This window comes from Bos mutus, chromosome 17, assembly GCF_027580195.1.
Source record: "Bos mutus isolate GX-2022 chromosome 17, NWIPB_WYAK_1.1, whole genome shotgun sequence".
In the NCBI taxonomy this organism is placed as follows: Eukaryota; Metazoa; Chordata; class Mammalia; order Artiodactyla; family Bovidae; genus Bos; species Bos mutus.
The window spans coordinates 1,034,667-1,061,753 of NC_091633.1; the positions used below are offsets into that span (position 1 = coordinate 1,034,667).

A 27,087-nucleotide genomic window follows, 5' to 3' on the forward strand; every position below is an offset into this window, starting at 1 on the left:
TGCTGTCTAGGAATGGGCCCCTAGCCCCACCCACTTGTGCTTGCTTCCCGCCCTGCGTGTATGGGGGGAGGGTGGGAGTCCCTCCTGCTGGCCGCAGGTGCTCTGACGAGGTTGCACTACTGTGCTTTGAGGAGCAGTGCAATGATATTGTCAAAGCATCCGGGACCAGCCTTGGAGACCCCTTCCCCCACACTGCCACTTCCCTTCCCCAGGCCGGGCCCCCGGACCTGCACGCCCTCCCCTCCCCCCTGCCCAGCGAGCTCCCTTCTCCATGGAAACTTGAGATCCTGGCCAGGCCTGGGCCTCTGGGGTCAGAGGGCACCCTTCCCCCAGGCAGAGGCCCCGCCCCAGTGGGCCTGCATTCCGGGTCTCAGATCCAGGCCGACCACCGGGAGAGGCGCTGGCAGGCCTGCCTGACACTCTTTCCCTGTTGCACTACTGTGCGCCCCTGGCAAGCAGTGCAATGATGAAAGGGCATCGGTCAGGCCCCACCCACCACCCGCAGCGCCTGGGCAGGGAGTCTGGCCACCTCACTCCACTAACCAGCAAGGAGGTGCAGGCGGGGAGCTGGGCTGGCGGGCTGTCCATCGGAGGATCAGAACGGCAGAGCTGGGAGGTTCTCTCCCAACCTCTCCAGCTAGGCTGTGGCTGGACAGGGGGTGGGGCAGACTCGGAAAACCTATGGTTGAAGAGGATCTTTGCAACCAACTCACAGGTAAGACTGGGGGCTCAAGGTTTGGTCAGGACCCTGTGGACAAAGAGGCCCACTGCTTTGCCTGGAGGGTTTGCCCGGGCCAGGCTCAGACCCAGCTTCACCTGCCTTGACTCCTGGGGGTGCCCTGAGCCTGGCCCTCCTGGCACGCCTGGGGAGAATGTTCTCCTGGGTCCTCCACAGGAGCAGTGCTAGCTGGGGTGGATGGTGGGCTCAGGAAATGGAGCCGTGTGTCCTCCACCCACGCCCACTTGTTCTCTTACAGGGATGTGTACTGCCCTGAGCCTGCAGGAGGGACGGTGAAGTGCCCAGCATCCCACCTGCACAGCTGCAATCGGGGGGACTGGAGCCGACCTGCCAAGGAGATTGGCCCCAGGCATGCCTGCAGGGCCCCCTCAGCATCAGGACCAGACAACAAAGGATTTTCAAGTGCCCAGTGGCAGCCATTCAAGCCTGTCTCCTTGAGAGGGGGCCCATTCGTGTCTGAAGGGGCATTTGGGAGTACCCTTCATCAATGGCTGTGCCCAGAGGGACAAGGGTAGATGCCCTGGCACCCAGGGTAGGATGAGGGGCAATGACACATGCTTGTCTACCTCCGAGGCCTGACCCCTTGCTCCTATGCAGACTCTGTACCCCATGGCCAAACATGCCATGCAGCTGTTTCCTGCCTTTGCTGGGAACTCAAGGCTCTGCTCAAATGTCCCCTCCTAAGGAAAGCCTCGGAGAAGGCAATGGCACCCCACTCCAGTACTCTTGCCTGGAAAATCCCATGGACGGAGGAGCCTGGTGGGCTGCAGTCCGTGGGGTCGCTAAGAGTTGGACACGACTGAGCGACTTCACTTTCGCTTTTCACTTTCATGCACTGGAGAAGGAAATGGCAACCCACTCCAGTGTTCTTGCCTGGAGAATCCCAGGGACGGGGAAGCCTGGTGGGCTGCCGTCCATGGGGTCGCACAGAGTCGGACACGACTGAGGCGACTTAGCAGCAGCAGCAGCAAGGAAAGCCTTCCCCGGGCTCCAGGGCGCCCAGGGTTCCTCCTGACGGCCGGTTAGATCACATTCTCCACCTGTGGCTGAAGCCCTCTTTAGATTAGGAGCCCCTGAAAGCAGCAAACATTTCCTTTTGGCGGTGCTTGACACGGCATACTTTAAAAAATCCAAAGAAACATACAAAGCATGAAGTATTATAAGCATAAACACGAAGGGGATGTTAACAAGGGCCTCCCTGACTCTTAGAGGATGCTTGTCCTGGTTTTAAAAAAGCACATACTACGTGTTTTAGAGTCGGGTCCGAAAGTCACAGGTGGTGGCCAGGCAACAGAATGGAGATTTGGAGGCAGCAGTATGAGTCTGCCTGCAGCCCTAGGCAAGATACACAGGCCAGACCTCTCCTTCCTTGCAGGAGGCAGGCCTCAAAGTGGGAGGAAGTGAAGGCCACCTCCTGTGTTGGGGATAGCTGGGGCTGGTGGTTTGGTGGTAGGAGGTGAAAAAAAGTCTCAAGATACAGGGGCTGACAGGAGGAGGTGTGGGGAGGGGCCAGGAACATGTGCTCCAGGGAGCACCACCGCCCCCCTTAAGATACTGGAATGGATGGTGGTTAGTCCCTGGCCAGCAGGAGAGGGAAAGTGAGAAGCAGGTTTTGGAGAGGGTGGAGGGGGAAAGAAGCTGCCAGTTGCTGCTCTGCTGAGTGTGAGACACCCAGGAAACATCCCGCCCGGGGACCCGTACATGTGGGTCTGGAACCCAGGGAACTTGGGGTTCAGTCAGTTCTGGGTTGGGACTAAGAAGCAGGTAAGATGTCCAAGAAGGAATGGTGAAGACCCTCACGTGGAGAGGACAGAGGCTGGAGAGTAAGTCCAAAGAAAAGGTGGAGCTCCGGGGCTATAGGATTTGTGGGCAGAGAGACGTCTCCGGGGCATTGATGTCTCTCAGGTCCTACAGATTCTGAGGAGGGGAGCGGCCGGGATGCGGGGGGCCTGGAGGCAGCCTGGGGTCCAAGGGTCTCAAAGAGATAGCGAGAGTTGGCCGCCCAGGAACGGGGTGGGCCTGGTCTGGGTGCAGCGGTGCGCGCCCCGTCGAAGCCCGAGGGCGCATGCGCGGAGCGGCGGGCATTGTCACGTGCTGCCGTCTGGCCCGCGGTCTCCGGGGAGTGGCCGGAGTGGTCTGGGCAGCGGCGCGTGCGGTGGCTGGGGGACAGCGGTGCGTCCTGGACCGAGTCCCAACGGGCACGCGAGTTCCGGCCCTCGGGGCAGGGGGTGGGGGCTGGGCGCGCCCGGACCCCGGGGGTCCCGCCTGGATGGTGGCGGAGCTGCGACCCTCGGGGGGCTTCCCTGTCTCCCGGGGCGGGTGGGGTGGGCGCGCCCAGACCCGGGGGACTCCGCCCCGACCGCCGCTCGGTTCCCAGGCAGCCAAGCCGCCGAAGCCCTCGAGGATGGAGGTCCTGGACGAGTTCGACAGCGAGTTCCCCCAGACTGTGACCTTCTGCCAGCTTATCTCCGAGGAGGACTTCGAGAGGCAGGCGGCGACCTACACGGAGCGCGCGCTGCGCCGCCTCTTCCGCAGTCTCGACCGCAACCCGGCGCTGGCCGAGCGCGTGGTGCGCAAGGGCAAGCAGGCCGAGTGCGAGCGGCGCGGGCTCCTCTCCTTCCTCTGGGTGCGGCCGGCCGGGCGGGGTCGGGGGGCCCGGGGTGGGGGGCGGCCGGGGGCGTGGGCGGGGGTGGGGGCTTCCCGGAGGCGGCGGCTCAGGCGTCTGGCTTCCTCCGCCCTGCCTTGCCCGTGGCCCTCGCAGGCCAAGGCGTCGTGTGCGGTCCAGGGGGAGCTGAACTGCTGTAACAGCATGAGCGCCCTGGAGATGCACCAGCGCTTGGAACAGCTGAAGAGACGCATCCACCGCGTGCACCTCTACTCCCAGGGTGAGCCCACTGCGCGCTGCGCTGGCCCGCCTGGCTCAGACCTCCCCGCGGCCACATTGCCTTTCCAGCCTGCTCTGTCAGTCAGGACCCCAGAGGCCCGCACTCCGTTTGGGTGGGAGGCAGATTTGTGTTCACATGGGGCAGGTGAGGGTGGGGCTGGAAGGCGGCCGTGTTCACTGCCACACCGGGAAGGCAACCGAGGAAGAGGCCACTCTGGTGGCATCCCCTGTGAGGTGGCGTGACCTCGCTTTCCCCCGATGCCCTGGACTGAAGAACTGTGTTGTCCTCTGGGAACCCACTCGGTTGTGTCCCTTGTCGGGGTCCCCTGGCATGTTTGCTTGTCACCCTCTGCCTGCGTGTCTCGGACGGTTGCTCTGAAGCTGTGATGAGGTTTGGATTCGGTCCTTGGGTGTGTCCGGGTCCAGGGTTGTACGATGGCGATGGCGGTGGACGCCTGGGCGGGGGTGGGGGTAGTCCCATGGCACCCTTTCATCCGACAGCGAGTGTAGCTCTCAACACAGCCTCCGGAGGCATCGGCCTGGCGTTGTTTATTCCTATTTCATAGAAGAGGAAATGGAGGCCCAGGGAGGTTGCCCAGCATGTGTGGGCCACCCGGGAGTGTGATGCTGAAGGGGGACTCAGGCCGCGGTGGCTCCGGGTGCAGGCCCTCAGCCTCCCATCAGTGCCCCCAGCAGTGCTCATTCTCTCCAGAGGGGCTTGTTGACCCCTACTGTGTTGATGGGCTCCAGATTTGAACAGTAGAAAGACCCAGATTCATGAGGACAGGGGAGAGGCGGGGGAGGCCCTGGGTGTCTTCCTGAGCTCCCTTCTGCAGGACTCCCTCCCCGTGGCTCTCAGCACACCCCCAGCATGGCCCGAGGCTGGGTGGCATTGGTGGAGTCACTGTCAGACTGGCAGACTCAGACGTGGGTGACTCCAGGGTGGGTGGCAGGCTAACCTTGGTGGTGACACTCCATCGCTTCCCGTGGAATTCTGTCCTGGCACACAGCCTGGCGGGGCTCTGGCCTGTGCCTTGGGTGGTTCGGACTTCCCTGTGGGGCGGCCGAGGGGCCGGGGAGATGGCGCGTGTGGGTGCCCATCGACGGTGGCCTTAGGCGTGCTTGCCCGGTGCCCTGTGTGGGCCTGGCTCCCCTGCCCGTGGGCGTGCCTTTGTCTGCCCTCCCACACCTGTCCAGGCCTGGGGCAGATGCTCATGGACGCCTCCTGTCCCAGATGCCAAGAGGAGGAGGAGGAAGCGGAAACCGAAGAAACCAGAACGCGTCCTCTCGCAGGACCGCTCGACCTCCCCATGCCTGCTCCCAGCCCTGCTGCCGCCTGGACCACCGCTGCTGCCGACGGCCTCCACGGCGGCCCCGCCACCCGCTGTCTACACTATGCCCAGGGTCTTTGGCCCCTTCCCTCCGCTGCCCAGCACATCGGTCAGTGGCCCGTGGAAGGGCATCCTCTGCGCCCTGCTCAGAAGCACTCCAGCGATTCCCTGGCCCCACGGTAGAGGCTCCCAGAATGTTCTCTGCAGGCAGCAGCAGATGCAGCGGATGATGAGGGCCGCTCTGCTGGCAGTGTTGGGTGGGGGACACGTGGGACCCCATCCGCCTGACCTCAGGGCCCTCAGCCGGCCCCCAGGGCTCCCAGGGGATGCCCGCCGCCCACCTCTCCTCACGGGGACCATTGTCCAGGCTGCCCTCGGAGCGCCTCTGCAGCGCCCTTCCTCCCTGGCTGCCCCTCCTGGCTCCCGCTTACCCGTCACCTGCCCCCAGGCAGCGCCGGGGCCTCCTCCACAAGCTCCCAGGCCCCGTGCCCCTAACACCAAGCCCTGGCTGGCCCCCAGCAGCGATTTTCCGATTGGAAGAAAGGCACAGCATCCCCTAGTTCTCGGAGAAGGTGCTTTTCTTCCTGAGCAGAACCCCACGCTTGTCCCATTTCCTTTGTTTCCTGCAGCTGGAGGAAGTGGAAGTTTCGAGGTCTGAAGTGAAATTAAACTGGACTGGCCTGTCATCAAACCCAAAGAGGTGGGAGGATTTATTCGGGGCCCCAGGCAGACTACAGACGCTAAGGCTAAGGGCTTAGGGGAGCATGCTCCTCTCTGGCCCATCCGGAATCCCGGCCTCCCTCTGATGATCCTCCTGCATCCTGAGTGCTCCCTTCCCCTCCTCATCGGCTTGTGCCCGGCCTGTGACCCCCGCACCGAGGCTGAGCCCCCTGCCTCACCCTGTCTTGCAGCCACATGGTCGACCTGACCCCCCTGGTCCTCAATCCTGGGGGCTTCCACTTCTCGTACCTGACCAGGAACAATGCGCACAAGCTCCACTTCCCCTGGTGAGTGTGTCCTGGAGGGATGTGCAGGGTGATGGTCCCTCCCGCTTCCGGGAGGTTCCCCAATGTCGTCCGGGACCCTGGTGCTGGAGAGCGGCTGCCCCTTCCTACTGCTTGTGATGGGGGAAAGCAGAACCAAACTGCCCCGGGGGCCAACGTAAAGGCGGCGATTCCGTCAGCTGGGGCAGCTCTGTGGTCTTCTATACGTGGTTCTGCAAGTCAGGTGTTTACTGACTGTGTGGTTTTCTTTAAATTACCTTTTTTTGCCAAGTATTTCCCATGTCATTGAGTGTTGAGATTGCAGCTTCATTGCATTAGGGGACTTTTTTGTTTTCAAACAGCTTTTTTGAGGTGTTATTCACATGGCATATAATTCACCCATTGAAAATAACACCAGTGCTGGGAATTTCCTGGCGGTCCAGTGTCTGGTGGTACTGCAGGGCCCAGGGTCAATGCCGGGTTCAGGGAACTAAGACCCCACAGGCTGCACAGTGTGGCCAAAAAAACCAAACCCAAGACCCCCAAAAGCCAGTGATAAATGCAGAACACCCCCGTTGTGTGCACAGAGCGTCGTTTACTCAGCCGCTCTCGCGTGTTGACGGAGCCCTTGGTGGAGACTGTTCTCGGCGTCCTGCCGCGTGCCCGCTCTGAGCGGGCTGTGCCGCCTCTTGGTGCCATCACCAAAGATGGGTTGTTTTTGGTTTTTAAAAGTTCACAAAAGCAGAACGTATCCTATGGGGAAAAGTTCACAATACAGAAATGAATACATAAAATACGAGAGTCCCAGTACATCGGTTGCTTTTGCAAATCAAGGCAGGCTCACACTGCAGCTTCTTTCATCCACTACCGTACCACTGGGCGTCTTGACTCTGGGCTGTGAAGACCAGCTTCCTTCCTCGAGTAGCTGCTGCATAGCCCAATGCCGGGCTGTGCCATGGTTCCTTTGGGCGTTCCCTGACGGATATTTGGATCATCTCCGGGTTTACACAATCACAAACATTGCTGCGATGGACAGCTTTGAGCAAACATCCCACGTGAGGGGTCCCAGCAGCAGGAATGCAGCGAGACCATCACGCAGCCTGGGTTTCGTGGTGTGTTCCTCTGACGGCCCTGTGTGCTCTGTGCGCCTCATGAATCCAAATCCACGTCTTCTGTGTCTCCTGCACAGGACCTCAGTCTGCAATAGCCCTGCCGCCCCTGAGGAGATGCCGTCCTCGTCTGTGAGGGCTTCCATCTTCACCCCGCCTGTCCTGCTCAAGTTCCAGCCTGTGCCCAGACCCACAGGTGACTCAGAGAATGACCCTGGCAATGCAGAGTCTGTGCCCCACCAGAGGGAGCAGTCACCTCTTCTGTACAGACCACGGCCGGAGGATGAATAAACTCCCCTGCTGGTGTCTTCTTACTGCCGTGCCCTCACTGCGCCTGACCCAGGATCTCAGCGCTGGGCACTCACAAAGAGCAGTGGGTGACAGGAGCTGCCTGTGCTGTAGTGACTCTGTGACCCCTTTGGGCCTCACTTGATCCCACTGAGTTACAAGACTACCAGTTTTTGCTATGCCTGGCCCCCAAACACAAGCCTTAGAAACAGTGGTCTATTCCCCCCATGGGATGACAATGAGCCAGTGAGTTGGTTTCCAACTTGGCGCCTCCCTAAAGAGTTTCAAAGACATGTGACTCTGATCACCTTGCATGCTGACCTTAAAATCAACCTGCATGTGAGATGTGAGTCCTCACAAAGTGTGGGATGATGCTGGCCGGTAGAGTAGATGCTGCTTGAGCCCTTAGGTATGCCCTGCGCTTTGCTTGGGGCCCCCCAGGTGGCACCAGTGGTAAAGAACCTGCCTGTCCATGCAGGACATGTGAGGGACACCGGTTACGTCCCCGGATTGGGAAGATCCCTAGATGAGGGCATGGCAGCCCACTCCAGTATTCTTGTCTGGAGAACCCCCAGACAGAGGAGCCTGGCGGGCTACAGTCCATAGGGTTGAAGAAGAGGCACAGCTGAAGCGGCAGCACGTGGCACGCACCTTGCTTGTGACTGGAGATAGCAGACAAGCAGTTGGGGTCCTGGCTCTTAGGGACGTTATGTCTCACCCTGCAGAGAGAGAGAGTGTGTTTGTGTGCATGCGTGGTAAGTCAGCACACAGATAGGTTAGTATGGGTTTACAAGTGGCGACAAGCCCTTGTGGGAGTTGAGATGGAGCTGTATGGGGCGACTGGCTGGATAGTGGTACTCTGAGCAGAGTGGACCCTAGAGCGGGAGGAGGAGAATTCTGCTTTAGCAGACATGTTGAATTCGAGTTCACTGGGTGCCAAAGTAGAGGGCAGGAGTCAGGAGTGCTGGCCATTTAGTGTTGGCAGTCAAGGGATACAGGCGTTTAAAGCCACGAGCCCGGGCAAGATCACCCAGTGCTCGAGTGTAGAGGGAGGTCTGAGGCTTGGCCCGGGGCATCCCAACGTGGTGGTCCAGCCGAGGGAAGAGGCCGAAGGGATCACGAAGGTTTTGGACCTTCGTGCTTGATGGCCACCTGCCCCTGGGTCGCCCAGGAGAGGGGGCTGCAGGCAGTGGGGTCCGGGTGAGCGGTGAGAGGGCGGATAGCGAATGTGGGTGTCCATCTGGAGATGTCGGCCTGGGGCAGAGATGGGGCCAAGGCCGGGTGGCCTTAGGGGCTCCGAGCGGAAGACCTGAGAAGCCAGGTCAGGCCAAGGCGGGTTTGGGAGGGGATGGCGTTGAGCTGCGGCCAGGTAGGCAGGCCAGGTAGGTGGTGCACAGAGAGGTGCAGAGACAACGAGGCTTCGATGCCGAGACTGCCCAGCCTCAGAGCGCAGGAAGCGCCCGCGCCGGGCGGGCGTGCACTCGGGGTGGGGGCGGGGGCAGCCAGGGACCACAGTTCCCGGCGTGCCCAGCGCCTGCTTCCGGGGCGGTTCGGCGACACCCGGAAGTACTTACGGAGTTCGTCCGGGGCGCTGCGGTCTGAGGTGTGTTTTTCCCCCGTTTTCTGCGCTCGTTGACCCTGCCGTCGCCATGGGGAAGCGACAGCACCAGAAGGACAAGATGTGAGTTGAGCCGCCACCGCCGGGAGCGGGCTTATCCGCCCCGCGCCCCGCCCCCGAGCTCCTCTAGACGCCGCTTCCCCGGAAGCCTCCGCGGTCCCCGCGGGGCGCAGGCGCGGGTCTCCGGGGCCCCGTTCTCCCCGCCCCCGAGCCCCTCTAGACGCCGCTTCCCCGGAAGCCTCCGCCGTCCGCGCGGGGCGCCCCCTCAGGCGCGGGTCTCCGGGCTCCAGTCCCCTCGGCTCCCCAGGCTCGCCAGCTCTTCCCTGGCGGGTCTCTTCGGGCGCGGTTGTCGTCCCTCGCCCCCCAATCCGCTCCCGAGCTCCAGCATTTTCCAGTTAAACCCACTTGGGCCCCCCAGCTGCCGTCGAATGTCTTTGGTTTTCTTAACAGCCAGACGATATTCAGGACTGTTTTCCTTTAGATGGACTGGTTGGATCTCCTTTCTGTCCAAGGGACTCCGAGAGTCTTTTCCAAGAGTCTTCTCCAATGGGTTTTCCAGTGGTCATGTATGGATGTGAGAGTTGGACTGTAAAGAAAGCTGAGCGCCAAAGAATTGATGCTTTTGAACTGTGGTGTTGGAGAAGACTCTTGAGGGTCCCCTGGACTGCAAGGAGATCCAACCAGTCCATCCTAAAGGAGATCAGCCCTGGGTGTTCATTGGAAGGATGATGCTGAGGCTGAAACTGCAGTACTTTGGCCACCTGATGCGAAGAGCAGACTCATTTGAAAAGACCTTGATGCTGGGAAAGATTGAGGGCAGGAAGAGAAGGGGACGACAGAGGATGAGATGGTCGGATGGCATCACCGACTCAGTGGACATGGGTTTGGGTGGACTCCGGGAGTTGGTGATGGACAGGGAAGCCTGGCGTGCTGCGTTCCATGGGGTCGCAGAGAGTTGGACACGGCTGTGCGGCTGAGCTAACTGAATGGCGAGATGAGGACGATCTGTGTCGACCTGTGGTTTTCCGCTTCCCTTTTGACCCCACTTCAGTCAGCATCTGCCCCCGTTGCTCCTGTGGGGCTCCCTCAACTCCGGTGGGGCTCCATCCGGGGGTCAGCTCTCCGTCCTCGCTTCCTAGGGTGCACCTGACCACCTCTCTCCCTCTGAAGCCCTTCCTCGGTGTCTGGGGCACCACTCTCTGTTTTCGGGTTTCTTCAGAGAGGGTGCTCTCTGGGTTCCCTCTGCTGGGTCCTCCCCTTCCCAGACCTCCTAGGTCTCCTCCCCGCGTCTCCTCTGTATTTTACATCCTCCTCGGGTGATGGCTCCAGCCTGGCTTACAACACCGCCCCTGGAAGATCTGATGGGCTTGTGGAGTTCAGTGAGTGAGCCCTGCTGTGGAAGGAACTTTTTGCTCGTGGAAGGGACTTTTTTTTTTAAACCTTTTTATTGAATTTGTACCGGTATTGCTTCCGTTTGATGGTTTGGTTTTTTGGCAGCAAGGCGTGTAGGATCTTAGCTCCTCCACCAGGCACGGAACCTGCACCCCCTTCATTGAAAAGCAAAGAGGAACTCGTTCACTGTCAGCACTTGAGCCTGCTCTTCCGTTTTCCCCTCCTAGTGGTCACACCCTGGCTCCTTCGCTGGGGTCAGAAGCCTGGGAGTCTCCCTCTGGCTCCTGTCCCTCAGTAAGTCGTGGCACGTCCAGGAGCTGACCGTGTCTTGCTGGTCCCCCCGTCCTCTCAGGTGGAGATTTTGCTGCTCCGTCTTGGACCTTTGTAGTTGCTCTTCGATCGGTTTCTGCTGCCTCCTGCTTGGCCCTCTGCACACCACAGCCAGAGTGACGCTTTGAGGACTCAGGGCCCTGTCAGAATCCCCCCAGCGCCTTCCCATCCCGCTTGAATCCAATCCAGAGTTCTCCCATGGCCTGCGAGGACCCTGGTGATGCGACCACCCCCAAGTCTCTGTCCTCAGCAGCCCCTACCTCCGGGCATGCACGGTCCCTCTACCTGGAAAGCTCTCCCCCCGGGTCTTCATGTGACCAGCCACTTCTCACCGTTAATCCTACTGTTAAATTGAGTTCGTTGGCTCAGGAAGACCGTCTGGGTTTGCTCACGGGTTTGTGTATGGCCCGTGTCTGTGTTCTGTTGTGGTTATCACAGTGTGTCCGACACATGGCAGGTGTTTAATAAGCATTTGCCAAGTGAGCCAAGTGACTCGGTCATCAGTTTCTTTCCAGAGACTCTGTCTTCATGAAAGTGCTTCTGTCTCTTCAGGTACATCACTTGTGCTGAATACACTCACTTCTATGGTGGCAAGAAGCCAGGTAAGGTGTGGAACCCCCCTGTTCCCTTTGGGTGTGTGGCGCAGTTAAAGGGTGGTGCCTCGCTGTAGAGTGAGCCTGTGAACGTTAGCAAGAGGGCGGACGCTGCAGTGCATAGGCAGGCGGGGGACGCAGCTCACAGGAGAGGCGGCACGCTAAGCGCTGGAGGAGGTGTTCGGGCTTGGTGGCGGCTTCTTTCTCTCTCTGGCTGTGACGGGCTGTGTTGCTGCGAGTGGGGGCGACTCTTCCCGTGGAGCTGGGGCTCGGTAGTTGTGGTGTGGGTTTGGAAGCCCCGCGGCAGGTCACATCTTCCCAGACCAGGGGTGAACCTGTGTGTCCTGCGTTGGCAGGTGGATTCTTAACCACTGGACCACGAGGGAGGCCTTTTTTCTTAATGTTGGTGATTTTTTTTCTTTTAAACATAAGTTAAAATAATGTCTGGTCTATCAGTTAGTAACGCAGAGGACGCCAGCACCCACAGCCGTCGTGGCTGCGGTCAGAAGAGCGCCCTCCCGCTCGCTGCCGGCCCGGAACTGGCAGGCCTGCTGGGAGAGCAGAGCCGGGAGGGGCCCGGGCTGGGGTTAGCCTGCACTGTGCTGTGGGAGGATCCCCCCGTGGGGTGTGCTCTTTCCTCCAGGCTCCTTCTTGGTGTGTTTTGGTTCTGTCTGTTTTAGACCACAGCAGTTTTTGCACTACGTAATTTACGTCAACGTTTTCTTTTTTTTCTTTCTCTTTTTTTTAATCAGGCTTTACTATTCCTATTAAAGTATAACGGAGCTACGACACTACATTTCTTCCGGGTGTACAACACAGTAATCTGATACTTCTCTACTTTGCACAGAAAACCCAAAACAGGCCCAGTAGCCATCTGTCGCCACGCACAGTTACTAGGATGCTGGTTGCAGCCCATGCTGTTAGGTTTCGTTCTTACGACTTACACGCACTTTTAATTTTTATTTGTTTATGTATTTGTGTAAAATGTACTTACTCATTTGGCTCTGCTGGGTCTTAGTTGTGGAACGTGGGATCTAGCTTCTGACCAGAGTTGGAACACGGATCCCCCTGCACTGGGGACATGGAGTCTTAGCAGCTGCACCACCAAGTCCCAACATGCACTTTTTCTTAAAATGTAGCTGACTTGTTGGAGCACATTTGTGAAATTCTTTACGGAATAATTATCTTTCCCGACCTTTGTTTTCATCTCACACAGATGTCCCACAAACAAATTTCCGTCGTCTGCCTTTCGACCACTGCAGGTAAGAGTTAGGAGAGCTTCCCCTGTCTCGCACGAGTGTTCTGGGGTGCTCCCCTGTGTGACAGTGAATCTGATCCCCAGAGTTGCCGGAGTGGCTTCTGTCTGCGTCCTCCGCTCGGCTCTTCCCTGGGGCCAGAGAAAGGACCCAGCAGTGGAGAGAGCTGGGTGGCTTTCTAGCCAGGCCGTTGTCTTTAGCCCGGTGCTCACCTCCCAGGGCACCCGCCGGCCCAGAGAATCCGTGCCGGGCGGGCTGAGCTCCCTGGCCCAGGCGTCCCATCCAGGAAGTGGTTTGGCTCTGAGCTCCGGGCTGTCATGCTCTCCTTTTGGTTCTGAGTCTAAGCAGCAGCAGCAGCAATATTCGTGCTACGTGGGCCTCCCTGCCCCCTTTGCTGGGAATGTAGGTCCCTGGGGGGCAGGGAGGGGCACTGCTACAGAGTTGATCACAGGCCTTTTCCCCACTGGGCTGCGGGGAGCGGGCAGGGCTGCTGGGCCCCTCGGGCCCAAGTTTCCCCACATTCGAGCCGTGGTCAGCTCTGTCCTGCACAGGTGTGTCTACACTGCATGCCACCCCCGCCCCCACCGGGTTCTGAATCAGCAGGTCAGGGTGAGCCTTGAGAGCTGGCCAAACTCTCCTGATGACCCCAGCACCGCAGTGAGGCTGGTCAACCAGCTGGCACGGGGCAGGGAGGGGCAGGGAGGCCCCAGTGGAGAGAGAGGGCCTCACCTGCCTCACTTGCTGAGGACGAAGGTGCGGCCTCGGCGTGGGCGGCGGGGTTCTGTCCGCCGCCAGCAGCCTTGTCGTCCGCCTCCTGGGAGTGTGGCCTTGTGAGTGGTTTTGTGGGATCTTTGGTTCCCGGAGCCTCCCAGAGGCTCTGTGTCTTGCCCATTCTGTAACTCCTGGGGTTCTGGGGGAAGACATGCCCTTGAGGCCCCATTGGGAGAAGGTGTGTGTTCACGCTCTTGCTGTTGGGAGCTTGCCTCGTCGTTGACTCCTGCTCTGGTCAGTCCCAAGTGGTACCCGGGGCTGGAGGAGAGCGGTGGGCCACAGGGAGCAGCTCCCTGGGGTGGCGTCCAGGGAGGCGAGCCTGGTGCTGCGGGCTCTCCAGGTCCCAGGGCCTGACCCCCGCCGCCTGACACGTGGGAGACAGAGGCACGAACAGCCCAGGTCAGAAGAGCCCTCGAGGGCTCGCGATGGGAGCCCAGGCCAGAGAAGAGGCAGCCCCCAGGCACCGGGCGCCTCCACCTGCGGGTGCCGCTGCCCCTGAGCAGGCCCTCCACAAGGCGGCAGGTGCCCTGCGACCCCTGCCTCCCTGCATCGGAGCTTCCCGGGCACCAGACCTGGCCCGTGTCATGGGCCTGTTCCTTGGGAGTATGCAGGAGCAGTGCCTGCTGCGCAGCGAGGAGTGGGCGGGCCCCCCGACCGCGTCTGGCCGCCCCGCCGGCAGCTCTGGGTGGGGAGAGGGCGGCGCCCAGGAGTGACTCCCGCCCCTCAGTCTCTCTCTGCAGCCCTTCGCCTACCCGGTGTGCACCCCCGAAGGTGTCGTCTTCGACTTGCTGTGAGTTTTCCCTTGGCTTCTAAGCTGACGGATGTGGTGAGGTTGCTGGCACCTGCCCGAGACGGGGCAGCGGGAGGGTGTGGGCTGCAGGCAGGGCCTGGGTGGGCCTCTCGGGGACGGGAGGGGCAGCACCGCTCTGGCCTCGGCTGGGGGCCCCCAGCGTTCTGATTCACACCCCCGGCTGCTGGAACGTTGGAGAGCGTGTAGCTTTCACGTCACGAAGGCAGAGCCATGGCAAGACGCCTGCCTTTCCGGTGCTGCCCTTGGAAGCCTCGTGCCCCGTCCGTGTTCCAACGGAAGCAGGCTTCTGTCGTTCCCCGTGACTCAGTCTCGCTTCAGAAAACGTGGAAAGCGCTGCAGAGTGAAGGGGAGACGGGCGCTGTCAGGCTGGAGCCCTTCTGCCTGGGAGGTGTCTGTGGGAACCTGGTAGAGGCCACACTGCGAGGGCGGTCCCAGATCCATTCCTCACAGTCACAGCGGCAGCTCTCTGCCCCTGTCGTTCAGAACTTCGTGGAAGTGTGGTTCTTGAGGCTGGCCCAGCGCTTCCTTGTAGAGCTGTGGCCACACGTGTGTAGGTCTTGCCGTTAGTGTTGTTTATCCGCGTTTGTGCACAACTGCAGTAAACCCCCGAGAGGCCAGCGATGCCTGTGTAGCCAGAAACACTCTTGCTCCCGAGATGAGGCGGAGAGAGGGCAGAGCGGCCCCCAGCTCCCCAGGCAGCCGCCCCCGATCCCAGCCCCCAGCTCTGGCCCGTCGCCGTCTGACGCACTTTGTCTCTTCCTTCAGGAACATCGTTCCTTGGCTTAAGAAGTATGGGACCAACCCCAGCAACGGAGAGGTAGGTGGCCATGCAGGAGCTTTGGTGAGGTCGGCGAACGCTCTGGTGTCACACACGTGCGCGCGGCCCCTCTTCCCCACGCCTGTCCTCCGTGGAGTATGCCCCCCACGTGCCCATGTGTGGATCACACAGTGGCACCCTCCTGCGGGGGCACTGCGGGCTTTGGCATCCTGCTGTTACCAACGCTGGCCAGGCGCACGTGCAGCAGCCCCCAGCCTGCTGGCCCTGGGGCTGTGTTTTCGGCCTGGCAGCTCCTGGCACGCTGCCCTGGAGGAGTCGAAGCCTTCCAGGCTGCTGCTGGTGGGTGTGAAGGGGATTCGGGTCCCAGACCCTCAGAGGTGCTGGGCGTCCCACCCCGCTGGGTGATGCTCCTCATGGGCTCTGTGGACGCTCTCCCGCTGCTGACGCGCCATGTGTGCCATGCGGGAGAGAACGGGGAACGGCCCCTCCCGCCGCAGCCCTGCACACCGTCACAGGCCTGGGCCCAGTTCCGCTGCGCCGGCTGCTCTCCGTTCCCTCGTGGCACGTCTGCGGTTCACTCGCAGCAGGGTGTTAGTGCTGCGGTGCGGGGCCGGCTCTGTTGTGGAGCAGGACCAGGGGCCAGGGTGCTACCCCAGAGGAGGACGGGGGCCTGGGGTTGTCGGGGAGCAGCGCCAGTACCGTGGAGACCCAGGGCGGGCGAGGTGGGGCGGACGGGCTGGGCACACCTGCCCCGAGGGGGCCTTGGCCTTCTTCTGGACGGGAGTTAAGGCGGAGAGAGCTGCTGCCTGCTGCACCGGCCTGGTGGCCTTGGCACCGCTTCACGCTAGCTGCTTGTTTATTTTTATTAATTCCGTTTCTTCCAGAAACTGGATGGGAGGTCCCTTATCAAGTTGAACTTTGCGAAGAACAGTGAAGGTGAGTAATCCTTTCCAGACGGCTCGAGGAGTGGCCCGAGGGACCCGCGGCCCCACCTCTCACCAAGTTCTCACCTTTTGAGCAGGCTGGACACTTCCTTTCCATTTCTTAAAAACGTGATGTTGTCTTCCTAGAGGCACAGGTAGTTTAAAGCTGGGAACAGATAAACTCAGACGCCCGACAGCGGCAGGAGGGAAGCTGGGGCTGGAGATGGGCGGCCCACAACCTCGACTCTGGACCCTGAAATCATCAACTAAGATACAAGGCCAAGAGGGTGCTCTCTAGATGAAGAGTAGTAAAAAATTTAAAAAGGCACAGTTGAGGGGATGAGCCCTCACTGTGGGGCACTTGGGCATTGTGGGCTGAGCTGGGCCCCTGGGGGCACAGGCCCTGCCCGGCTGTGGCTCTGGTCCAGGTGTTACTAGAGATGGAGCTGCTCAGGCTGCGGCAGATGGGTGGCTGGGCGTGGGGGCGGGGGCTCTCGGGCTCTCTCCACTCAGCTCAGCATTGGTTGTCCGCCCCAGCCCGGTGCCGGGTCCTGCTCTGCACCCCTGCGTGCCCTCCACTGTTCCTTGGTGGACGCTGTGTTGAGGCAGCCTCCATGAGCACTGACCTTGTTCTCAGTTTGTTATGGGCTGGGGCGTGTGCAGGTGCCCTGGTGGAGAGCGGGGTCAGGGTTTGCTGGCGGGTGGGTTCCGGGGATGCGTGGAGGCTGGCCAGCCCCCAGCAGGTGCAGACGGCAGTGAGGAGCCAGCCGGCCTTGGCGGCCTGGACAATCTGTGGGCGCCGGGGAGCTCCCTGCTCTGAGAGTGGCTCCTTCACAAGCGTTCACTGTGTGCCTGCCTGCCGCATGCAGACGGCACGGGCCAGGCCTCTGTTGAGATGAGAGGGAGGGGGCTTTGGAAATGAGGTCACAGCAGTGGGTCAGACGCGCCCTGTCATGGGGTCAGAGGTGAAGTGGGCCAAGGGAGAGGGTCTGGGGGCCGGCTGATGGGGTTCGAGAGGGAGTCTGCAGACAGGTGAGACGTGAGGGGGCCTGTGGGGAGAGCGCTCCAGGCAGAGGCCCAGCCGGGACAGGCCCCGCGGCACGGGGTCCGCTGTTACTTGCACGGTGTGAGTGGAGCAGGGGTGGGGGCTGTGGCCTGGGGCCAGCTGAGGCAGGGAGCCCAGCAGTGTCTCGGGCCCTGGACAGTCACTGGAGGGCTCAGAGATTCGAGCAAGAAAGATCTGACCCAACTTGTTTTTTTTTTAATTACTTATTTGGCTGTGCCGTGTCTTAGTTGGAGCACGTGGCATCTAGTTCCCGGACCAGGGATTGAACTTGCATTGGGAGCGCAGAGTCTTAGCCAGTGGACCCCCAGGAAATCCCCCTCAACTGTGCCTTTTTAAATCTTTTACCACTCTTGATCTAGAGAGCGCCCTCTTGCCTTGTGTCTTACCTGATGATTTCAGGGTCGAGAGAGTCGAGTTTGTGTGCCGCCCGTCTCCAGCCCCAGCTTCCCTCCAGCCGCTGTCGGGCGTCAGTTTACCTGTGCTCCCGCTCCGCTGTGTCAGTGCCTTCGTGCCAGTTCACGCTTACATATTTGAGTGTGTCTCTAAAAGCTAGGGACGTAAGAAATGAGCCCACTCTCGTCGTACCTAGAAAGTTAATGTGAATTCTTTAGTGTCAGATATCCAGCCAGTGGTCCAGTTTCCAGAATGCCATTGTAATTATTTTTTGCAGTTTTGAGGTCAGGGTTCTTAGAGTTCATACAACTCCAGATCTCTCATCTCTACGTGTCCCCCTTGCTGCAGCGTCCTGTGGAGACTGACCTGCACGGGCTCCCCTGGGGTTGGGGGGCAGCGAGGCAGGGAGGGGCGCCGGAGGGTCAGGACGGGGCAGGGTCTGAGAGGGGCTGTGGTGGGGTATGCGGGGCTGACTGGTCGAAGGGGCAGCAGGCAGGTGGGGAAACAGGCTGGTCCCCAGGGCAGAGGGTGGCTGGGTGGGCTGGGGCTGACGCCAGGGCCGTCCTGCACGGGGTGGAGTTCCTGCTCTCGGAGGAGGGGCCTGGGCAGCCCCTGGGGAGGCCCCCCCAGGCCTGCTGCCACGGGGTTCCTGCTCCCTTTCTCTGACCCCACACCCCTACCCCACCCCTGCGCCCTCCCTGACCCCGCTCCACCCCTGCACCCTCCCTGACCCCGCCCCGCCCCTGCGCCCTCTCACCAGGGAAGTACCACTGCCCGGTGCTCTTTACCGTGTTCACCAACAGCAGCCACATCGTGGCCATCAGGACCACCGGCAACGTCTACGCCCACGAGGCGAGTCGTCACGGGCCCTGGTGGGGACACTGGGGGGGGTGGGCCTGAGTCCCCGGAGGTCCCGGGCTAAGAACCACCGATCAAGCAAGGGATGGTGGCCTACCTATGGCCTCCGGGCCTGGACCAGGCAGCTCTACCCACTGAGCGGGTCCTAGTTCCCAGGCCCTGCAGGCCTGCAAAGACCTTGGACGGAGCCCAGCTCCAGGCCCTGCCTGGGGCACGTAGGGCTGGCGTTCCTGCTCTGGGCCTGCAGCCTGTGGGTTTTCACGCCCACCCCTGGAGCTTGGCCCCTTGGGGCTCTGGGGTCATGGGTTGGGATTGGGTGGAGATGGGCGGCTGGTTGGGAGCAAGATAGCAGGGACCCGCCTGGGGCCTAGGAAGGGCCCGCACTCCTGAGGGCACACTCTGGTCCCCTCCTTTGCCCTTCTGTGCTCCCGGGTGGGCTCTGGGCTGCAGGCTGCGGGAAGGCACTGTGACCGTGGCCTTCCTCCTGGCTGTAGGCGGTGGAGCAGCTGAATATCAAGGCCAAGAACTTCCGAGACCTGCTGACGGACGAGCCCTTCTGCCGACAGGACATCATCACCCTGCAGGTGATCACCCTCCTGGCTCCCTGCCTGTGCAGCCTGGCAGAGCCGCTCCCAGCCATGGGTCACCCCAGGCCTCTGTACAGGCTGCCGCCGCAGTCTGGGGCTCCTGGCTCCCTGCGGGGGCTGCCCCCAACTCATCTCTGCCCCCAGAGCGCCTCCAAGTCGAGGCTGTCCCTTTTCAAGCCTGAGGGCTGGGGCAGGTGCCCAGGACCCAGGGCGAGCCTAGAGCACGCCTGTCGGTGTCCCGAGAGCCCCGAGTGGGCTCATGAGAGTCACGGACGCAGAAAATCGGGGGGCCTGGTCCTCCTGTGGCTCGTCCTGTTATGACCTGAGGCCAGTGCACGGCCCTCCCCCGGGGTGGGCCCTATGGCCCCGGGCAAACTGTGGGGTCCGCCTGGCAGCTGACTGTAGGGGGTGGCCGGTGGGAGGTGTTGGGAGGCATCCTGTGTCCTGTGCTGACGGCTGGGGGCGTGCTTGGCTGTGAGCGGGCAGGTGTGCAGCTGGGGAGGGGTTTGCAGCCCCATCTCCACCCGCCCCTGCCGACCCCCGGCCTCTCCCCAAGCCCAGGCCCCTGCCCGGCCCCTGCCTCCTCCTGCCCAGCAGCTGTGTGGCCCAGGACATGCCGGGTTCACTGCCAGACACATTCTTTGTGCCATAGGACCCCACGAACTTGGACAAATTCAACGTTTCCAATTTCTTTCACGTTAAGAATAACATGAAAATAATTGACCCAGGTACGTACAGCCTGGCTACCCAGGGGCGAGGGGCTTGGGGAGCAGAGCCAGCACCCCTGGGGGACTCTCCCCACCTCTCGGCAGAGTCAGGGGGTCCCAGCCTGCTCTGCACAGGCCTTGTGTGTCTTGAGCTGCCGTGCCGTCCTGGGCTGGATCAGGGCCCCGGGGCCTTGGTGTGTGGGGACCAGCTGGGCCATCAGGACGTGGCCACAGGCCCCGCAGGGCTGCTTCCTCTCCTGGGTCCCTGGGGCCTGGGTCCCCCTCTCCGCGCCCCTCAGAGATGGTCCGTTTCTCACTGCAGGGCTGGGCCAGGCCGTGTGTGACGGCCGCCGGGGGGCAGGAGGGCCCCAGGAGGGGTGGCAGTGTGACATGGGGCTGTGACCCCGGGGTCTGGCTGGGGCGACGGCCTAGCCCCCGCTCTCTCCACGGGCTTCCCCGGGGCTGTCGTGACCCGGAGGCTGTGATGGACGGAGGCGCTGGTTGCCCTGGCCTCCTGCCCGGCCGGGCTCTCAGTGGCTCTGGCCCGCTGTTCCCTCACGGCGTCTGGGGACGGCGCTGGGCCTCGGCTGCTCAGGACCACCGTGCCGTCTCTAGATGAAGAGAAGGCCAAGCAGGACCCGTCTTACTATTTGAAAAACACGAACACGGAGACGCGGGAGACGCTGCAGGAGCTCTACAAGGAGTTCAAAGGGGACGAGGTGCTGGCGGCCACCATGAGGGTCCCCGAGAAGGCGAAGGTGGACAAGCTGAACGCCGTGAGTGGGGGCGCTGCCCTGCCTGGCCACACTCCTGGGGTGCGGTGCTGGGGGGGGCTGCCGGCAGCCTCCGTGGTTCCTCACCACAGAGCATCTGGGGTGTGGGCAGGCATGGCCCTGCGGAGCTGGCCACTCAGAGCCAGAGTGACCCCGGGGTGCCGAGCTGCCGGGGAAGCGGGGCAGGTGGTCCCGGGGTGCCTGCCGCCGGCCTCACCTGCATGTCCCACCCCTGTCCTTGTGCTTGGCCCTGGGTCCCCGTCGGCCGTGCGGGCACTGCGACTCGTGCCCTGGCCTGTCGGGCCCTCAGCCGCCCCTGCCCCTACCAGGCAGGGCCTGGGGGACTGGGGCTGGGAGACCCCCTTTACACAGCTGGACAGGAAGGCAGGTGTGCTAAAGACAAGGGTGTGTTGTTCATGATTTTCTCTAACACAGCAGCTCTTAGTGTTTTGGTGCATTTTCTTCTGATTGGAAGAAATCTCTTTGTGTGTTTAGAAGGAAAAAAACGTTTCATCGTGGATGATTTTTTCCTGTAGGAACTTGAAACCTTTAAAAGGGCCCTCGAGTGCCTAGAGCTCTGAACCCTGGAGGCGCCCGCGCTGCCTGGCGCGCTCCTCCAGGTTTCACCTAACACGAGGCTTGGCAGCCAGGCCTTCGGCGCAGTTGAAGCCAAGGGTCGCGGCCAGGCTCTCCCTGGGCCCTGCAGGAGAGGCCAGCGTGGGTGGGCGTACTGTTCGCCCAGGAGACCCCCTGGCGTCCGGGGGTGGTGGAGGGAGGCGAAAGGCAGGCCCGGGGTAGAGGGGCGGCCCCCCTGCTGAGCACCGGTGCGGTTTCCCCGCAGGCCCACTACTCCACCGGGAGGGTCAGCGCCTCCTTCACGTCCACTGCCATGGTTCCCGAGACCACACACGAAGCAGGTAGCACCTGGCCCCACTCCTTGTCTGTGGCGGCCGAGCATAGGTGTCCCCCCTGCCTGCTTCGGCTCTGTGGGCTTGCCAGCAGCTCGCCAGTGGTCAGGCGGGGACGGGCCCTTTCGAAAGTGGGCTTGTGTCTGGGTGGGGGGCGTCCATTTGGAGGCTCCCCTGAGGGGCCGCCCCGCCCAGGCCCCAGCGCCCTCCCCTCTGCTGGTCTTGGCTGGTCAGGGCCCACCGTCCCCCAGCCCCCTCCTCCTCTCCCCTTGTCGGCCCCCGGTGCCCGCCTTTCCCCTGGGTCCCCAAGCCCGGACAGGCGGGCAGCTCAGGCGTCTCCTCGTAGCGGCCATCGACGAGGACGAGCTGCGCTACCAGTTCGTGAAGAAGAAGGGCTACGTGCGGCTGCACACCAGCCTGGGCGACCTCAACCTGGAGCTGCACTGCGACCTGGTGCGTGGGTGCCCCCCTGGGAGCCCAGTGCGGCCGCGGGGTGGCCGGGCTCGCCACGTGCACTGGCCGAGGCCCGGCTGCGGGCCGCGGGAGCCCTTCCCCCCGCCGAGGCCGCCGTGTGACTCGTCAGGGCCCTTGGCCTGTTTCAGACGCCGAAAACCTGTGAGAACTTTATCAGGCTCTGCAAGAAGCGATACTACGACGGCACCGTCTTCCACCGGTCCATCCGCAACTTCGTGGTGAGTGCCGGCGCCGGCTGCCCCGCCCGGGTCGGAGTCCTCCCCACGCAGGTGCTGAGCCCTGGTGCCTGGGGGCCTTCTCGGGCCCAGCCCAGCTGGCCACATCGAGCTTGTGGGGGAGATCCCATTGTCCCCAGCAGCAGCTGGGGGCTCACGGCGGGGCTCCTCACTGGCGTGCTCTTCCTGCAGATCCAGGGAGGCGACCCAACGGGCACCGGCACAGGTGGGTGTTGGCGCTGGGCCCCTGGGGCGCCAGCTGCACCGTGGGCCATGAGGGGAGGGCGTGGGGCCCCAGACCCACGGCCTATGGCCTCCAGCCCCGTTTCCTCGCTCTGCGCTGGTGGTGAGGCCTCCTCGGGCCCCCAGGGGCCCCCGCCTGGCAGCAGACCTAGGGGCCCAGGGACAGGGGTGGGCTCTGCCCCGGGGGCTGCTCCTCCAAAGCCCCCCAGCCTGCTGGCCGCTTGGGCCAGCCCACCGTCTCTCATGTGGAGTTTACCCTGAGGGCCTGTGGCTGGGGCTCCCGGGCAGCTGGGGCTCCTGGGCAGCTGGGGGTGGGGGCCCTGGGGCAACGAGGTTTCTGGGCTACGTGGGTCATGGTCATCCTGCTGCCCTGGCCTCTCTTCCAGGCGGGGAGTCATGCTGGGGGAAGCCCTTCAGAGACGAGTTCCGGCCCAACCTCTCGCACACGGGCCGTGGGGTGCTCAGCATGGCCAACTCGGGACCCAACACCAACAAGTCTCAATTGTGAGTTGATGGGGGCAGTGGGCAGGCGGCGGACTCCGCGGGCTGTCGGTCTTGCCCAAGGTCGTGCCCACCTACGTCCGTCGAGCCAGGAGGCCGCCCCACGCTCAGGTGCTGCCTGCTGAAGGCTGACCTTGTTAGCAGGAGGCGGGGGCACCCGGGGCTGCTGCAGGAGGCTGCACCGCAGCCTCACCCGCTGCCTCCCCACGGCAGTCCCTGGGAAGGAGGAGTTTAAACACGCTGACTGCTTAGCTGCCTCCTAGCTGCTTCCGGCAGGCGTTACAGTCCGCGGGGAGGTGGGGTGTGCGCTTGGGCCTGCAGTGGAGTCCGCCTCTTGTGCAGGGTCCCGGCTGTGCCTTCGTGCGTGTCTGGGAGGCCATGGGCGCACAGGGCGTGTCTGAGCGGTCCGGTGTCTCTGAGCCGCCCCTCCGTGGGTGAACAGGGCCTTGCCGCTGCCCGATGGTGAGGATGCCCGTCGGCCTGGCATGGCGTGTCGGCCCCTGGCCGTCTTAGGTACCAGTGGAGCAGGCCAGGCCTCACCCAGTGGGCGGCTTTGGTTATTCTCGTCTAAACGTAGAAGAGTGTGCAGAACTCAGGGTCTCAGGCCAGGAGGAAGGGTGGCGACCAAACCCGGGGGACTTGTCCCAGTGGTTTTCCCTGGACCTACCTCAGCGGGGCCCCTGGGGAGCGGCCCACAGAAGAGGGACCTCCCGCCGACCACGAGGAGGGCCTTCGGGCCACCCTCGGCGCCAGCGTCTGTGGGGCCTGCTGCACTCCCCGAGGGCGGTCCCCGTGCTGTTTCCTGTCTGCTTTGCTGAGTTGCTTATCCTCCGACGTGGACGTGATTCCAGTCGGAGCCGTGTGGCGTGTTGTAGAGGATCAGGCAGCGTGAGAGCCTCCAGGTGGGGACGTGCCTCGGCTTTCCAAGGACGTCTTGTATCTTTTTAATGTGACCTCACAGTTCCTGCCCACGGGTGCCCTGCCTTCCTGCGGACAGCTGCTCCTGGAGGGTTTTGTGGTTTGGGACAGCTTGGAAATGGAGCTTCTCTTCCCTCATTCTGGGGTGGTGGTCGCTCACGTAGAGGAAACTACCGGGTCCATCTAGGTCACGGGGGGCGCAGTTGCCGAGTGGCGTCTATCCGGGCCCTTACCTGAGAGAGTCAAGGCTTTGTGGACACTTGTGTTCTCAGCTTGAGGGGTGGGTGGACTCGGGTCCCTCCGGCTGGGCTGTGCGGGGCCGGTGAGCAGCGTTGTCACCTGATCCGGCTCCCGGGCCTGCTTTTCCAGGCGAGGTTTCGGAGTTTGTGTGTTCCTGGGACGTCTGTCCCTGGGGTCGTGTGTTTTCCTCCTGTAGGCTGTGGGTGCAACCCTGAGGGGTCAGCCTCTCTGCCGTGTCCGTGTGTCTGTCCCAGCTGAGACTGTGGACAGTGCACTGGCCCGTGTGGGAGCTTGGCCTGGGGGCACTGAGGCAGGCGGGTAGGGAGGCATGGGCTCTCCCTGACCACCCCGTCCTTCCCCAGCTTCATCACCTTCCGCTCCTGCGCTTACCTGGACAAGAAGCACACCATCTTCGGGCGGTAAGGCTCTGGGCAGGGTCTGTGTTGGGGGTGGGTGGCCGCCTCCCCCAGGCCAGGCCTGTGCCCCCTTGTCCGGTCTGTGCGCAGGTTGCGGGGGTGACCCTTAGACCCAAGACCTGCCCCCCGCAGGCTCTCCCTTTGCAGTCCCAAAGCTCAAAGCTGGGCCATGTCCTGTCTCTCCACCTTTTGTCCAGGACTCAGTGTTCACCCTTAGCGCCGAGTCCTCTGCAGACGTGTGTGTGTGTGTGGTTGGGTCCCGTCAGTCTGTGCTGGCAGCCGGCCCACCTGCTCACAGTCTGTGCCCCAGTCTGCAGGGGTGCCTCGCGTTCAGGGGTGCTCGTGCCGGGCACGTTCTCAGGTGCCCCGTTGCCCTGCTGCAGGGTTGTTGGGGGCTTTGACACACTGACGGCCATGGAGAACGTGGAGAGTGACCCCAAAACTGACCGCCCTAAGGTATGTGCCTCAGAGCAGAGGGCCCTCCCCTTGGGCTTGGAGCTGGGTGGGCGGCGGCAGGTGGGGGGCCTGCTCATGCCCACCTGCCCCGCCAGGAGGAGATCCGGATTGATTCTACCATCGTGTTCGTGGACCCCTACGAAGAGGCCGATGCTCAGGTGAGGAGAGGCCTGGGGGGACGGCTGTGCCCGCGGCCGGCCCGGTTCTGTCCCCGGAGCCCCGCCTGGGCCAGCACTCGAGCCCGCCTCCGCCCGGCCCCCACAGATCGCTGAGGAGCGCAGGAAGACGCAGCTGGAGGCAGCGGCCCCCGAGAGCACGGCCAAGAGTAGCCAGTCCCCGCAGGGGAGCCAGGGCCCCCAGACGTACCGCCAGGGGGTGGGCAAGTACATCAGCCCGGCAGTCACGTGAGTTTCCCCAGTGCCCACGCCCCGCGTCCTGGGGTCAGAGCCTGTCAGTGGGGGTCAGACGGAGGCTCCAGGACTGCGCTGTCAACTGGGAGGGAGCTGGGGAGTCGGGACCCGTGCGGCCCTGTGACGTGCAGGGGCTCCTCGCTGGGGGCCCGTGGGCACATGGCAGCTCGTGTTCACTGTGCCCCCCAGGAAGCGGGTAGCAGAGGAGGAGCCGTCCACCAGCGCAGCTGTCCCTGTGGCCAAGAAGAAGCCCAGCCGCGGCTTTGGGGATTTCAGCTCGTGGTAGCAGCCGGCCGCTGTGCTGGATCCGGTAGGGACTCGGGGCTGGGTGCGCGGAGCCGACTGTCCGCCCTTCAATAAAGCTCTGGCTGCTGCCCGAGTCCTCTCCTGGTTCCCTCCCTGGACAGGTGGCTTGGCCCAGCCCTGTCTGCCATCTCGGGCTTCCGGGGAGGAAGGGCCGTCTTCTGATCCCCGTGCCCCCACCAGTCACCTCAGGGTGGCCGGTCCACTTGGTGTGGTCCTCCAGCCAGTGGTCACCTGGGACCTCAGACCAGACCTTCTGACTCGGGGGGTACAGCCTCGACGTTCCGTTCAAAAACCTTTTCTCCTCTTGCTTGGGTTCACTGGGCCTACCCAGCCCCAGGGCTGTTCCCTCTGCTGTCAGGACAGGGGGCTCCCACTGTCCTGTCCGGGCCTGAGCGGGGGCCCTACCCTGGGACCCGGCCTTGTGCTCACACTGACCGGTGCCCTGCGCAGGGGGTCCTCTCCCAGCTGAGGAGCCGCAGAGCCCGTCCTTCCCACGTCGCCCCCTGCAGCCCTCCCCCTGGACATGGCCCTCGGCTTCCAGAAGCACCACAGACGCTCAGGACAGCCACCTCCCAGGACCACGTCTGCTCTCGCTGGGAGGCTCACAGCCTCCCTGCAGCCCTCGCCCACTCTCAGCCCTGAGCTGCCGGGTCAGCACGGCTGCCCCCCGCCAGGCTCCGTGCCCACTTCTGTCCCGTCTCTCCTCACCCGAAGCCTCACGGCAGCGAATGCAGCCGGCTCTCGCTTCCAGAAGGTACTGTGGCTCTTCCCATCTCTGCTGCTGGGCCCGGGCCCACAGGTCCACACGCATGGTGGCGCCTCCCCCGCTGGAGGCCCACTGGGACTCCTCTGAGGCCTGCGACTGTCCGCAGGACCTGGGCTCCACAGGGACTGTCCAGCCCCACGCCTGTGGCCAGGCCGCCCTCCCCCGTGTCTTCAGGACCGGGCGCCAGCTCCTCCTCAGCTGGGAACTGCTGGGCAGCTCACTCAGTCCTTGGGAGCCGGGGTCACGGGTAGGAGGTGTGCGGGGCGCTCGCCTGAGGCTCCTGGAACGGGGCACCCCGCCCGCATCAGCTCTTGAGGAGGGAAGCCGCCGCGGGCCCCTCACTGCCTTGCCAGACCACCAGACCATCGATGCTGCTGACCAGGAGGCAGCGAACGTTGCAAGCTTTATTTTGGAAGCTCACACAGACAGAGCATGGAGGGCCGGACACGGGCGGTCCTGCTTGGGGAGCACACCTGTGGGCTGGCCTGGGCTTCTGTCTGTCCGTCCATCCATCCAGCGGCCGGGGCCACCTGCCCTGACGGAAGGCCAGCCACCCCGGGCTGCAGACCCACAGCTCCACAGAGGGGACAGGCCCGGCCCGCCCAGAGCCTCTGACGAGGGAGCGTTTACATCTGAGCTGCAATTGTACTTTCCTAGATGTTAAAACATTTAGATTGTGTAAGTCCCTGCTGAGGGCATCAGGTAAAGTAAAGGACTTATGAAACAGTTCCCATTTCTGATTCCTCCTGTTAGCTGACAGATGCCATCAAGAGTAAGCATGTAGGTATAAAAATACTATATATATATACTTATATATATACGTAGGTATAAAACAGCCAGAGCTAAACCACGTTTCTAAAGTAAACGTGCAAAGGACACTACGTGGTGGACTTAGACACATTTATAATCCTGGTGTCACCGCCCACTCTTCCCAAGGAAAAAAGTATCTTAAATAATTTAAATAAAAGTCACGGGGTAATAGCTAGCCTTGTAGGAACTTAAAGGGGACGTCCAGCACTTGACCCACACGTCTGGCTGTGGCCT

The 27,087-nt window shown here is 62.5% G+C and overlaps 2 protein-coding genes across 9 annotated transcripts; both read left to right on the forward strand.

Annotated features, from left to right (window-relative positions):
- The first annotated feature begins 519 nt into the window (after positions 1-519).
- On the forward strand, positions 520-7,513 carry LOC106701408 (uncharacterized). 5 transcript variants are annotated; one of them, XM_070385552.1, is made up of 7 exons: positions 520-2,911; positions 3,117-3,365; positions 3,501-3,624; positions 4,858-5,063; positions 5,584-5,654; positions 5,866-5,961; positions 7,127-7,513. In XM_070385552.1, the coding sequence occupies exons 1-7, from the start codon at positions 2,678-2,680 to the stop codon at positions 7,335-7,337; spliced, it is 1,191 nt and encodes a 396-aa protein (XP_070241653.1). In that variant the 5' UTR covers positions 520-2,677; the 3' UTR covers positions 7,338-7,513. The 5 variants fall into 5 exon arrangements, with proteins under 5 accessions (XP_070241653.1, XP_070241655.1, XP_070241651.1 ...); XM_070385554.1 differs by having other exon boundaries at positions 520-2,562; XM_070385550.1 differs by having other exon boundaries at positions 520-3,365.
- A 1,360-nt stretch (positions 7,514-8,873) lies between these two features.
- PPIL2 (peptidylprolyl isomerase like 2) lies at positions 8,874-26,776 on the forward strand. Of its 4 annotated transcripts, none has more exons than XM_070385731.1 (21): positions 8,874-9,015; positions 11,227-11,276; positions 12,484-12,529; positions 14,022-14,084; positions 14,871-14,922; positions 15,768-15,819; positions 18,026-18,117; positions 18,618-18,707; positions 19,363-19,438; positions 20,033-20,193; positions 21,032-21,107; positions 21,445-21,551; positions 21,701-21,790; positions 21,980-22,013; positions 22,417-22,534; positions 24,052-24,108; positions 24,489-24,561; positions 24,657-24,719; positions 24,826-24,965; positions 25,161-25,281; positions 25,728-26,776. In XM_070385731.1, the coding sequence occupies exons 1-20, from the start codon at positions 8,984-8,986 to the stop codon at positions 25,255-25,257; spliced, it is 1,569 nt and encodes a 522-aa protein (XP_070241832.1). In that variant the 5' UTR covers positions 8,874-8,983; the 3' UTR covers positions 25,258-25,281; positions 25,728-26,776. The 4 variants fall into 4 exon arrangements, with proteins under 4 accessions (XP_070241832.1, XP_070241833.1, XP_070241829.1 ...); XM_070385728.1 differs by lacking the exon at positions 8,874-9,015 and adding an exon at positions 10,415-10,638; XM_070385732.1 differs by lacking the exon at positions 14,022-14,084.
- Positions 26,777-27,087: the final 311 nt, after the last annotated feature.

Bases quoted from the DNA above. Each gene is read 5' to 3' on its own strand.
- PPIL2 (XM_070385728.1), top strand. From the start codon at position 10,430: ATGGTTTGGTTTTTTGGCAGCAAGGCGTGTAGGATCTTAGCTCCTCCA. The intron at 14,085-14,870 runs GTGAGTTTTCCC...CTCTTCCTTCAG, and splicing joins GGTGTCGTCTTCGACTTGCT to GAACATCGTTCCTTGGCTTA. The intron at 18,118-18,617 runs GCGAGTCGTCAC...TCCTGGCTGTAG, and splicing joins GCAACGTCTACGCCCACGAG to GCGGTGGAGCAGCTGAATAT.
- LOC106701408 (XM_070385550.1), top strand. From the start codon at position 2,805: ATGCGCGGAGCGGCGGGCATTGTCACGTGCTGCCGTCTGGCCCGCGGT. The intron at 3,625-4,857 runs GTGAGCCCACTG...CTCCTGTCCCAG, and splicing joins CGTGCACCTCTACTCCCAGG to ATGCCAAGAGGAGGAGGAGG. The intron at 5,064-5,583 runs GTCAGTGGCCCG...TGTTTCCTGCAG, and splicing joins CTCCGCTGCCCAGCACATCG to CTGGAGGAAGTGGAAGTTTC.